The following is a 13,580-nucleotide window of genomic DNA, read 5'->3' on the forward strand; positions in this document are numbered from 1 at the left end:
ATTGTGTGTGATGACTGTTACAAATGTTTTGCAAAGCCAGCTATTGAAGATTCTGATTAATTAATGTTAAAGACATTTTTGGTTGTATTTTTAGCAATATCTATGTTTCCATTATTTGGAAAGGAAAATTTTTATTCTGTACATTTCTAAAATTGTTTAATAATTTCTAGATTGTAACTGAAAATAAATTTTAAAATCATGTATTTTATTATATAAATGTGACAGAAATTTGCAGTGTTCGAAATATTTTTTTCACATGAGCACATACTAGTAATGAATGTATCTCTCAGATACAGGCAACCTACACTGTAATTTTTTTGACTGTGACCTCCACAGAGTCAACTACATTCTTCTGTATTCTCCTCCTCCTTCTTAAAGCAAATCCTTTAACATCTCTTGTAATATTTGTTTGGTGGTAACAAACTCCTTTAGCTTTTTCTTGTCTAAGAAGCTCATTATTTTTCCTTCAATTTTAAAAGATAGCTTTACTAGGTAAAATAATCTTGCTCTTAATCCTTGATTTTAATCACTATTTCATGTCAATCCCTTCTTGCCTGAAGTGTTTCTGTTGAGAAATCAGCTGATAGTCTTATGAAGCTCCCTTGTAGGTAACAAACTATCTTCTTCTCGTGGCTTTTAAGATTCTCTCTTGCCTTTAATCTTTTCCATTTATATTATGATGTGTCTTGTTTCAGGCCTCTTTGGGTCAATCTTCTTTAGGACTCTCCACACTTCCTGGACTTCAGTATCTTTTTCCTTCACCAGGTTAGGGAAATTTTCAGTCACTATTTCTTCAAATAGGTTTTTGATCCCTTGCTCTCTCTCTTCCCCCTCTGATGCCCCTGTGATGTGGATGTTGTCATGATTCATGTTTTCTCAAAGGTCCCTTAAACTATCCTCATTTTTTAAAATTATTTTTCCTAGTTGGTCTGAAGGTTGTGGGTTATTGTTAAGCTGATTAAAATTATTTTTTCTTCCATGCCATTGCAAAGGGTATAAGCTCCTTCTTTCTCTCTGCTGCGTAGAATTCCACTGTGTAAATATACCATAGTTCTTGGATCCACTCATTTGCTGATGGGCACTTAGGTTGCTTCCAGTACTTGGCTATTGTAAATTGTGCTTCTATGAACATTGGAGTGCATAGGTTCTTTTGTATTGGTGTTTCAGCATTATGCTAAGTGAAATAAGCCAGGAAGTGAGGGACAAATACCATATGATCTCTGTTGGGAACCGCCCGGCCTGGTTTCAGAGGCTGTAACCCCCCATGGTTAAGGCTGAGTCAGAATTGGGACCATAAGCCACTAAGGAGACAAAGCTTATCTCCCTGGCAGGTGTGCCACCCCTGCCCACTTCACCCTGCTTGGCCCTGAGCTTGACCAGTTAGTTAGCCAATGATGGGTAAGAATCCTCAAGGGAGGATCAACCTAAGACAGGCTCTGGTCACCAGGAGTAAGCTCGCAGGGAAGGACTCAGGGGGCTATGGAAAAAGGGGGTGATGGACCCTTGCCCCTTGGCTTTGAAATAGCCTGAGTCCTCATTCTGTCTGCAAGAAGTCTCCTAATCTCTTGGCTGCCTTACTTCCCTTGCCTGACTTAAGCCTGAAGCAATAACAGAGGGCAGTGCAGTCCTGTGCTGGGAGGGGGGATTCCCTGGGGAATCAGGCCTAAGAAAAATACATACATTCCTGTGAGACCTACTTAATTTGTACCCTCAGCTTAAAAGATAAGGGTCCAGACCTGAGATGAGTCTGGAGCCTAAAGTTTTATAGCCCTCTAACTAATTGGCTGTAACTCAGAATTAAGCCCTCAAAGTTCTCTGTAAATCATGTATTGTTTAACCCTTACTGCCTAACAATGATTGATGAGCTTTATCTGTATTTCTGTGCGAATGAACCTAATAAAAGCCCATGGAGAGAAAGGCTCTGGGCCCTTCTCCTTTGAGAGATCGGCCACCTCTCCTCCCCAAGCAGATCATGTCTTGGTAGTCTTATTCTTCATTCATGGCAGACTGGGGGGTTGTGTTAAAGCCCCCGACAGATCTCACCTTTAACTGGAACATAATCAACAGAAGAAAAAAGCAAACAAAATATAACCAGAGACATTGAAATTAAGAACAATGTAACAATAGCCAGAGGGGAGTGGGGAGGGAGTAGTGGGGAGAGGGCTCTATAGGAGCTACTATAAAGGACACAAGGACAAAATCAAGGGGGAGGGTAGAGGTGGGGGAGGGTAGAGGTGGGGGAGGGAGGTGGGACTGGCTGGGGTGGGGTGGAGGGATGGGGAGAAAATGCAGACAATTGTAACTGAATAAAATAAATAAATAAATAAATAAATATATTTAAAAAATTATTTTTTCTTTATGTTCCTCTGATTGGGTGTTTTTTTCTACCTGTCTTCCAAATAGCTGATTCAACCCTCTGCTTCATCCAACCTACTATTTATTCCTTCCCATGTAGTCTACATTTCAGATACTGTATTTTTCACTTCTGTCTGGTCCTTGTTTTTGGTTTTTATTTCCTTTTTCATGCTGTTGACCTACCTTATAACCATTACTTTGCACTCTATATCTGATAAATTGCTTGCCTCCATTTCATTTAGCTCTTTCTGTGTAAAATTCTCCTGTTATTTCATTTAGGGTATGTTTCTTTGTTTCCCCGTTTTGGCTGCCTTTTTGTGTTTGTTTCTTGGTATTAGGTAGATCCATATGACTCCTAGTGTTTTTAGGTGTCCTGTGGGACCCACTGGAGCAATCTTCCTGATCACCTGAGCTTGGTGCTCTAGGAATGTCTCTTGTGCATATTATGGGGACCTTCCTGTTGTAATTGAGTCTTGGTTGCTGTTGGTTCATTTGCGTGTGGGACTGACCCTCAGTCTGCCTGACTGTGAGGCTCAACCTCCAACTCAGTGTGCAAGCTGCTGTGCAGATTCTGATCACAAGAAGTAGAATTTGTTTCAAAAAGTTTTAGTGTTTATAATATCTTTGTGGAAATGCTGCTTGTGAAGCTTATTGGATTCTGTTCTGTTGTTGTTTGTGGCTGGCCACTGAGTGTGTTGCTTCTGGGTCTGTTTGGAATGACTCTGATGTAGACCTATGTCAGACACTGCCTGTGACTAGCCCTGGACAACCTGTTTGGAGCTGTCAGTGATCCACAGCCTATGGCTCCCTCTGCTGGGTCTGGGTGCATGCAGAAAGGACCAAGCTGCATACCAAGTCTGGCTTTTACCAGCAACAGGGTGGGTGCAGGTCAGCAGAAGTCCCAAATACCCTGAGATCTGTCTCTGCCTGCCTTCACCTGTTGTCTGCCTGTCAAGTTTTTTTTACCCTCACCTGAGGGCATTTTTTAAATTGCTTTTAGAGAGAGAGGAAGTGAGAGAGAGAACATTGATGTGAAAGAAATATCGATTGGTTGCCTCCTGTATGCACCCAGATCAGGGTTCATACGTGTCTACACCCAGAATCAAACCTCAAACCTAGGCATCTGCCCCAACCAGGAATTGAACCCACAACCTTTTGGTTATGGGATGATGCTCCAACCAACTGAGCCATATTGGCCATGGCTGTTGGTTGTGTGCTAGGCTCAGTCACTGAAAGAGCTTCTGGCTATACTCACCAGGGTGTAAGCTCCACAGGGTGGGACTACTGCTTTCCCCCAGAAAGATGGCATCTGTGATATGGGAAAATGAAGCAACACAGAAATTCTGGAGGCTGACCCTTCAGCTCTCTACCCAGATCCTCTCAAATCCCAGACTCTCATCACGCAACTCTAGTCCATGCTGACCTCCCTTTGCTGGAGCCCAGATTGAGATGCTATGAATGAAATTTTCTGCATTGGTCCTTTAAGAGGGTGCCTGTGTCTCTAGCTGTCTTTCTCTGGCAAACTGAAACCCTGTTGCTTTTCACAGCCACATCTTTTGTGGGAGCCTCTTCTCAGCCCTGGTGCTCTGAGCTGGGGAGCCTGGCTTGGGGTTTAGACCCCACAGTTCTCAGGGTGAACCCCCCCTCTCCTTCCCCCAGGTTGAGATATCCCCTAGAACTTCAGCTGCTACCCATGGGAGTGGGCCAATCTTTTTTGCGTCTCTACCCTTCCTACTAGTCTTGATGTGGCTTCCTCTGTAAATCTTTGGTTATAAGTCTTCTCTTCAGCTAGTTTTCAGTTAATTACTCAGGATGATTATTCTATAATTTACTTATAATTCCAGTTTGGTCCTGGGATGTGAATGTAGCTTCACCCTACCTTGTCACCACCTGGGATCTCTCCTAATTTCTTCTTTGCCTACTCTCACTGAGTTCAGATTCAGAAACCTGATTTTCAGATTGCCTGGCCTGGAAGAGAACAGTGTTACTGGTCTTGCACCATCATAAACCACAGGACAATCCATGCCAGCAAAGAAGCATCAATAAGACTCCCAGAGCACCTTCCCTGTGATGGGAGAGGACAGCCTTACTTTCCTGGGACTGAGAAAACCAAGCACTAAACCAATGGTCACCAAACGAAATCACAACTGCCCAAAATCTACTATGCTCAAACTGCAGAGACCTGGTATTTGTACGAGAAACAAAATTCAGGAGTGGAAGACAGGGAGAAAACAGGTTAATGAGTATATGGAGTATAATTCTAGGGAAGGTTTAGAACCTTCAGTGACATTGCTCTCACTGTACCATGATGAGGAGGAAGGAGAGAGGGTTCTCTTATTGGAACATAGTGTATCTCACACTGGGAAGCCACAGTGAGGAACTACCATAGAATCATCATAAAACCCTTATGAGGTGGGCACCCATTTCACAGATGAGGAGCCTGAGGCTCAGAGAAGGTGAGTAACTCACCCATTGATATACAGCTAGGTAGGAGTGAGCCAGATCAGCTCCAAGATCTGTGTGGTTCTAGAATCGAAGTCACACAGCCTCCCACTTACACAAATGTGTGTGCACAGCCTGACCAACTGCTGAGGCTCATTGTGGTGACAGAAGCAGAAGAGTCAGGTCTGTGAAAAATGCTAAAGGTCAGAGAGTAACAGTAGTTAGTGCTGTGGTTTAAGATTTAATTGTCCCATGTTACCTGCTAATCAGACCAGGACCTCCTTAGTTTGACAGGAGTGGAAGATTTCAGAAATGAAGTGGGCCCATGATTGAACAGGCCAAGCTGGAATTCCTCAAGACCCACTCTGCCATCTCGGTCTTGATCCAGTTTGTTAAATAGGTCCTCTAGTTCCCAAACAAAATCCAACACATCTCTGTTCTGAGGCTCTACCCACAAGCAGCTAGATGCCAGCTAGTCACCCAGGCTCAGCCATCTACCCTCTCATCCTCCTACTCACCCTCCCTCTCCAAGAAGGGCAGTTTGCTTTTCCTCATCCAAACTCAAACTGTTGTGTCACACCTGGCCTCCCCAGGCTCTGGCTTATGAAATCTACATGTCTGGTAAGTTCTCATCCTGCTGTGAATGGGTGCCACCTGAACTTCCTAAATTCCACAAATATGCATACAATGTCTAATGTGGTAAGAACTTGCTAGAGGGTGGAAAAGATGTATATATGGAGCATGGCCTGGGCCCCCCAGAGGTTCAGGGTCTAACAAGGGCAGCGGAGGGGGGGGACTTTAGCAAGGGGGAGATTTCCCTATCACCACTGTTTGTTCCTCCTCCTCTTGGTCCCTGAAGAAGAAAAAGGAGAGGGGTAGTTAGGTTCTGAGAGCATCAAGTATGGCTTGGTAGTAGAAAAAAGCCACACAGGTAGGGGGAAAATGTGTTAGAGGTAGAAGAATCCTGAGTGAAGGTGCTTAGAGTCTGATGAGGCTGGGGCCACAGCCAGTCAGAGATAGACTCTCAAGGATGCAGACTTCAGCAAAAGCACTAGCAGTCATCAAAGAATTTTAGGTCAGAAAGTGATACAATTGAATCTGTGTCTGCAGGGTAAAGGGATTTTCCAGATCAAACATCAACCATGACCATCACAAAGAACCAGTCATTGAGGGTGGTCTGTCCTTGAACCTCTTACCTGTTTCTTGAGGCCCTGGAGCTCGATGCTCTGGCAGACCAGAGCCAGCTCTTGCTTGTTGAGATGACCATTGCTGCCAACACCTAGCTCTTCCAAGATGTCCTGGACCTGGCTCTCAGAGGTGTCAAAGGGGCAGGTACGGGACTTCTGAGTGTGCCCAAAGCACTTGGAACCCCAGGTTGGCAGCTGGCCTGAAGCAGAGGGAGTGACGGGTAAACCTGGTGCTCCAGGTAGAAGCACTGAGGGGAAACATGCCTGCTGGTACATTACTCTGAAATCAGATTGACACAGGTGAGTAGCAAAGTATCAAAAGTGAAATCTAGGTGGTAGGTGCATGAGCATTCATAGTACATTCTGTCAACTTCATTCTGTATTTGTAAGTTTCATAATAAAACCTTTCTGCTTCCTGTGGGGAAAACTTTTTTCTGAAGGGAACCTACTAAAGTCACACTTTTGAAAGCACATAAAAGAGGGTTGCATTATTTGTACATATAATAACAACTTTTTAAAATTAATTTTTAGAAATTTTTCAAACCTACCCAAAGTAAAGAGCATAGTCCATTCAATCTCAGTGCATCTGATACTCAGGCTCTGTGATGATAAAGAATTTGCCATGCTGACTTCAACTATTCCATTTTTGCTATTGCTGAAGTGCTTAAAAGTAAATCTAAGGTCTCATGTTTTTACCCCTACCTATTTAATATTTAGTTCATATTTCGGAAACATGTGGACATTTTCTTACATAACCATAATGCCACTATCATACCTAACAAAATCAATAATTTCCCAACCGTCTCAAAAACATCTTAACAGTTGACTTGTTTGAATCGGTATATAAACAGTGCATTTGGTTGTTACTTCTCTTAAGTCTTCCAATCATGAAGACCTCTCCTGTCCCCTAACCCCTAGCACTTTTGTGTTTAAGAAACTGGATCAGTAGTTTGTTCTATGGGATGTGCCCCCTATCTGGATTTGTATGTTTGCTTCCTCGTGGTATCAAATAACCTGTTCCTCTATCCCTAGTATTTCCTGTGCACATGAAGTTAGCATCGAAGACTAGTTTGTAATTTGGATTCAGGCTCTTTTTTCTCTTTTTTTCTTGGCAAAAACACTCCACAGATTAGTCTGTGTACCACGCACCAACTCACATTAGGAAATGCAGGTGACTTTCAAAGCAAAGACCCATTAGTGGGTTTGGGTGATGGCGAATTTTAGTAACTTCCCTACTTTAGCCAGTTGGTTTACTGATGGTTTCTGAAGCTTTACCAGAGAAACAACTTATGGAAGAGGACATATGTCAGTGGTGTCCATAAGGAACTATGCATAGATGAGCTATGCTTTAAACCAGACATTCACCTCTACAACCAGTCCAGCAAAGAAAGAGGGCCGCTTCCACCTAACTCAAACTTTAGTTCTATGGGAGGGGTCTATATTTTCAGGTAGATGAGCCACCTTGGTGTTAATTACTTTAATAACCCAACTAACAACCATAAAAGTACTTTCTCCAAGGAAAGCCAGGCCTGCAAGCTCACAAATGTTGCAGGTTGGGGCTAAAGAAAACGCAAAGAAAGAATCAGGCAGGAAAGGTTCTGAGATCCCTTCCAACTTAAAATTCCTAGAAAAGTTTCAAAGCAATTTTGATAGTGGGGTTTATTTCTCAAGGCTGGGAGAGGATGTAAATACAATTTTTGAGGTTTGACATGAGTGTTTGTGCACTGCTATTGGTTCTAACCCAGAAGGAAAAGTTTCTGTTCAAGGTTGGAAAGAAACCAGCCTGCTCTTTGGGCAGAGAGCTAGTACCAAATTGTTCTGTGAATAACCCATCCCAGAAGCCCTTTCTTAGACTCTGAGTCTAAAGAAATTAATACATGATGAGTTGGCTGCTCTTCCAAACATAAGGTATCTATCTGCTTCATCCAGCTGCACAGACGGCTACTCAGGTTAGTTGCCCTGAATTCTACAGAAATGAATGCAGAACAAACAATGGTCCTACACTTGAGGAACACAATCTAGAGGTTGTCAGCGCCAACTGCTGGTATTTTGTTGTAGCAGAAATTCAAGGTCAACTCTGGTACTCCTCTCTCTAAGCCAAGGTTTTGCACTCTCTGCCTTGTGGCGCATCACAAGCTGACATACTGCAATTTGCTTAAATATACTTGCTACTGTTTTCTGGTTGCTTCTATAAGGTTCCCAAGGACCAGGACTATGTCTTGCACTCTATATAGGGCACAGACAGTTCCCCTAGAAGGTGGCAAAACTATTCTCTTATAGTAGGGGAGAGGCTGCACCCAGTCCTGTGTATCAGGAAGGGGGCACAGGGCCTGCCCTTGAAGTAGTGGGTCTGAGACTCCAGGGCCACACCTGCCAGGTAGGATCATGCTGGTCCCTGTAGACTGTGAAATGTGGCAGAACCACACTGCTTCCTTAGCCAGTGGACTCTACCTTAAGATCTCAACTCAGATGATGCTGAGGACAGAGTGACAGCCTCATAGCTAGAACCACCCTCAAGAAGAGGCCCACCAGGGACACCACCCACATTACACACTTCCAGGAAATTGTACTTGGCTGGCTCACTGTTCGACAACCCAGCTCCTGGAGCTTTCAGAGCACTGGTGAAAGGCAGCACCAATCATGATGCCATGGCTTTACCTTTTGCTTCAAACAACTCATTCTGAGGTTCTTTAGCACTTTCACCTTCTTCATCTGACTTGAGACTCTGCAGAAAAATGAAAAAGGACATGAATCCCCCAGAGGATGTGGCAGTGGGCAGAGTACCAGGAATAAGTAGATGGTATGTCTTGGGTTTGGGCAACAGCTAAGGAAGAGAGCCAATATACTGGTGAGATGCAACTACTTCAAATAAAACCCCACTACTGCAGGGTGGCCTTCACACCTAGGCAGTAGTTCACAATAAAAACACAACAAAAAAACTTGTACTCTACCTAACAGGAGAGAAAAATGCTCCCCAAACCAACATTTCTTCAAGAACTATAGCCCTGGAGCTTTGATTAACATTCCATCACAGGACAGGTTCTCAACTTGAGGCTTGAAGGTCCTCAACCCATCCCTTATCACCCATATCAGTTCTGCAGCTAGAGGGAGAGCAGGTCTCTCTGTCCCATCAAGAACTCCAGGGACAGCATGGTGTGTAGCAAGCACTTGACATGTTGGTGCCCTCTGCAAACTACATCCAAGGAAAAGGTCCATCAAGAAACTCCTGCTTAAGTAAAAACCTCATGTTTTTGTAACTAAGGCAGCTGACCACCAAGTCAAAGTCTGCTTTGCATGTTCCATGACCAATTCTGGAATGAGTGCCAGTTGACGGAGACTTAACACTCCTAAGAGCCAACACTGAGTTGAGGGCAGGAATATGAGAGCAGTTGATATGTCCCATTTTTCAACTCAACCAAAAACCCTAAAAGCAGTGTCCCCATGTTCTAGTTCTAGGGATCAAAGACAGTTTTAAGAGGCAGGATAGCACACAAACATGGACCCACTCAGCCCCCCATCCTTGAGGGCCAAGTAAAAAGAAAATAAAAAAAAACAAATGTCTGGGATTTGTTGGGGTTGCCCAGGTGAAGCACATCCCTGAGACAAATGACGCTGGGATCTAAACACATATTTGTTTGTTTCTTTGCTTCAACAAATGTTGAGCATATAAACAAAATAATATGGGGGCCAAGGGCTGTCTTATTAAAGATAAGACCCCATAGACCCCTCCCCCCACCTGACAGAAGCGTCATCACAAAGAGCAAGAACCAGAAACATTTTGGAATCATTGAAAATAGGTCTCATGAGTCCATAATTAACTTGCAGGCTGTGGATTTGCCCTGTGGACATATTTCTTGACATGAAGCCCACAAGGCTCTGGCAGCCCAGCTCCTGGGTCAGTCCCTGAGCCACATGAAAACTCAGGCAGACTGGGGGCTAGAGTCAATACCCAAGGCCGTAGAGGATCTGCCACATGCTCCCCAAGTTGTAATTGTGTGGCTCAGGATATTCTAACAGTTTGAGGCAGATGGGGCAGCGGGCTTTAACATCCAAATTCCTAACCTTGCAGCTGCATCAGAAAGGTACATTCCTTTTTGTATCCTTGGCTAATTACCACTCCCGTGAAACTGTACTATAAAAATAGCCTTCTTAAAAGGTTTTGTGTACAAACTCTCTACCACCCCGTCATCTGAAGGAGTATGCTTTGTGGCCAGAATTCCCTGCAGATAAGTTCACCTAGAGACACTTCAGGATGAAATGTCATTCTCCAAAACGCACTAAGTTCCTGGCGACAAAATGCCCAGGAATACCTATCTCCCCCTTCACATCTTCCTGTAGTGAGCACTGACTAAGTGAAATGTTATTTCCCCAATGCTAGGCAGCCTGGGGTGGAAAAGAGGGGGTGTGACTCACCTCTACACTTTCTAGAGATGCAGAGCGTTGGATCTGACTTCTCACAGTGGACTTGACTTGCTGTTCTGGTAAAAATTTGGTTCTGGTTGCAGAGTTGCACGGCTCAGGTAGGGTCCTACGGCCATACCACTTCGAGCTGCTCACATACTTTGGTGGGACAGCATAGGAGGCAGCTGGGGGGGAAAATGGGAAGTTTGTGGGGGACAGGCCTTTAAAGCAGCCACTGGGCTCACACATGCCACTGAGATGCCCTTTAAGAAGGTGTAGATTCAGCCCTGGCTGGTATAGCTCAGTAGTTGAGTGCCAGCCTGAGAATAAAAGGGTTACCAGTTTGATTCCCAGTCAGGGCACGTGCCTGGGTTGTGGGCCAGGTCCCCCATGTGGGACATGCAAGAAGCAACCACACATTGATGTTTCTCTCCCTCTCTTTCTTCCCCCTTCCCTTCTCTAAAAATAAATAAATAAAATCTTTTAAAAATATATTTAAGAAGGTGTAGATTCAGATACAGAGCCTATCTTTCACTGATGAATGTACTTTTATGCTCACAGAAATATCTGCAAGAACACAGGGAAGAGTTAACAGCAATTATCCTGTTCCCTGGGGTGAGGACAGAGAATGCCAGGCAGGGAGACAGGATTTTACACTTTAAACTACATGCTGTTTAAATTTTTTCAAGCATATTTTGCTTGTGTTTAGGTAATAAGAAAAACTAATACAACATCTAGTTTTATGCAAAGAAAAAAACCACTCCAATAATCCAGCAACATACCACTCTAGAGACAAGAAGGTCCCTTTCCACTCTGCTCACTCTAGGACCCCAAGAGACTGGAGGGTGCACGCAAGTGGGCACACACCTCAAATGCAGCTGTGTAGATTCAGGCTCCACATAGATCTAAAGTCTTGGGTACAAGCAGGTATGGACTTTAGTTTTGGGATTTGTGAGAATCCCCTATACCTTACTAATCTTGCACTTCCTTCTTCCCACCTTACTGTCCACATCCGCACATAGCAGCTGGGATCTCTTAGCCACAGAAGGCAAGACACTGACTCTGTGCAGAATCCTGGGCAGCAGGAAGAAGACAGGGGAGGGCAGCATGGGCAGTGGCCAGGACAGGACGTGGGTTCAGAAGGAAGCAACTAGAATGGGCTAATTGGAAATACATGGGGCCCAGTGAGACCAGGCCAGGCCGGGCCAGGAAAACAAGAAGCATTTCAATGCAGATGTGTCTTGAGCCTCATCCCAACATAAGTCCTATTTTTTAAGGTCAAGAACATCACATTTTTTCTTTCATGCCCCAAATGCCTAGTCCACAGTCCCTGACCTTGGGACCATCAGAGGAGGAGGCTGGGCCCAAAATGGTTGACCAGAAGAATGGTGATACCAGTGACAGAAAAAAACTAGTGATGTGGGAGGAGTTTTTGGGAGGAAGATGCTCAGTTCCATGTGGTACATGCAGAATATGAAGTAAGAGTATAACATTTAAGGCAGCTGACAAAATGCAGGTTAACTATATAATTTCTCACCCCACTGAGGCACTCTGAGGTAATCACAGGCATTAATACTAATCACTCTAGAACAACAGACATTGACAGGGCCTGTCCCAACAAATTCTCACCATGTGAGAGAGCTCATGGGATGTGCTGAAGAAGAGGGCCAAGTGTCCAAGTCAGCAGAGGGAAATCAAGTGTCTGTAAGCCAACTCACCCACGATAAGAAGAGGCAAACTACAAACATGAAGAAAGGCTCTCGGTAGCTGAAAGGGTGAATGAGGAACCAATGAATAAAGGGCCAATGAAGAAAAACATCTGATTCAGTTTTCCATTTACAGGGAGGCTACCGACTGGTTACTTTGGGTGGGGAAGAATACTCCTCTTTCCACCCTACAGTGGTGTTGGGAGAGGGATTTTTGCGTCAGGTAAGAAGTGGAAAGCTGTGGCACATGTGGGAAAATGAGGTGCATAAAACTCAGAGGGGAGCTCTGGCACACCCTCCTAAGCCATTAGAACCCTTCAGAAAAAGAGTCCTAGCCACTTCCTGGGCTCATCCCACTCATTGGCACAACTGGAGATCATGCAACCAGCATATATTTCTGATTTGTAGGCTTGATTTTCCTTTCTTCCATTTCCCCTCCTTACTTGAGTCCTAGTCCATGTCTGCAATCCCATCCTGTCCTTGATGCTGGCCCCACTTCTTCACAGTTGCCAGTAAGTCAGCAGTTTCCCGAGAGTAATGAGCCACTGATAAAAACACATACCTCTTTCATATATTCGCCAATGTTCTCAAACACACACATACACGACTTCCAGCCAAGATGGAGGCATAGGTAGACACACTGTGCCTCCTCCCACAACCAAAAGAAGGACAACAACAAATTTAAAAACAAAAACAAACCAGAACTGACAGAAAATCAAACTGTATGGAAGTCTGACAACCATGGAGTTAAAGAAGAAAATTCATCCTGACTGGTAGGAGGGGCAGAGACAGGCAGCTGGGGCAGAGAGGACTCGAGGCAAGGCGGCGGCTGGAGGAGCCAGCAAGACAGCAGATTGTGGACTGGGTGGTCCCACATTCGAGTGCAGATAAATCGGGAGGAACAACTGGGGAGTGAGACAGACCTGGAAACCCAGAACTTCAGTGCAGGGAAATAAAGCATCAAAACTCTGATAGAAAACACCTGTGGGGGTTGAGGCAGCAGTGGGAGAAACTCCTAGACTCACAGGAGACTTCGTTGGAGAGACCCAGACTCCTAGAATGTACACAAACCCACCCACCCAGGAATCAGCACCAGAAGAGTCCAATTTGATTGTGGGTAGCAGGGAAAGTGACTGAAATCTGGCAGAGAGTGGAGCAAGCAGCATTGTTCCCTGTTGGACCCCTCCCCCACATACAGCGTCACAGCGCATCTGCGTGGGTTACCCTGTCCTGGTGAACACCTAAGGCTCCGCCCCTTACTATATAATAGGGATGCCGAGACCAAAGGAAAAAAAAAGGCCCAAATGAAAGAACAGATTAAAGCTCCAGATAGCCAACCTATCAGATACACAGTTCAAAACACTGGTAATCAGGAAGCTCACAGAATTGGTTGAGTATGTTCACAAAATAAAGGAAAAAAATGAAGGCTATGAAAAGTGAAATAAAGGAAAATGTGCAGGGAACTAACTGTGACGGGAAGGAAACTGGG

At 44.5% G+C, this 13,580-nt stretch overlaps 1 protein-coding gene across 7 annotated transcripts in view; it reads right to left on the reverse strand.

Moving 5' to 3' along the window:
- The window catches only part of NINL (ninein like), a 178,741-nt gene that overhangs the window by 90,414 nt on the left and 74,747 nt on the right, over positions 1-13,580 (reverse strand). For 6 of the 7 annotated variants that reach the window (XM_053926534.1, XM_045184917.2, XM_045184916.2 and 3 more), the window contains exons 4-7: positions 10,398-10,570; positions 8,643-8,709; positions 5,994-6,184; positions 3,611-3,664 (exon numbers count right to left, since the gene is read on the reverse strand). In XM_053926534.1, coding sequence (XP_053782509.1) covers positions 3,611-3,664; positions 5,994-6,184; positions 8,643-8,709; positions 10,398-10,570 — 485 coding nt within the window. The remainder of the gene's footprint in view (positions 1-3,610; positions 3,665-5,993; positions 6,185-8,642; positions 8,710-10,397; positions 10,571-13,580) is intronic. The other variant, XM_024577013.3, reaches the window with a different exon arrangement.

Source organism: Desmodus rotundus, chromosome 6, assembly GCF_022682495.2.
Source record: "Desmodus rotundus isolate HL8 chromosome 6, HLdesRot8A.1, whole genome shotgun sequence".
In the NCBI taxonomy this organism is placed as follows: Eukaryota; Metazoa; Chordata; class Mammalia; order Chiroptera; family Phyllostomidae; genus Desmodus; species Desmodus rotundus.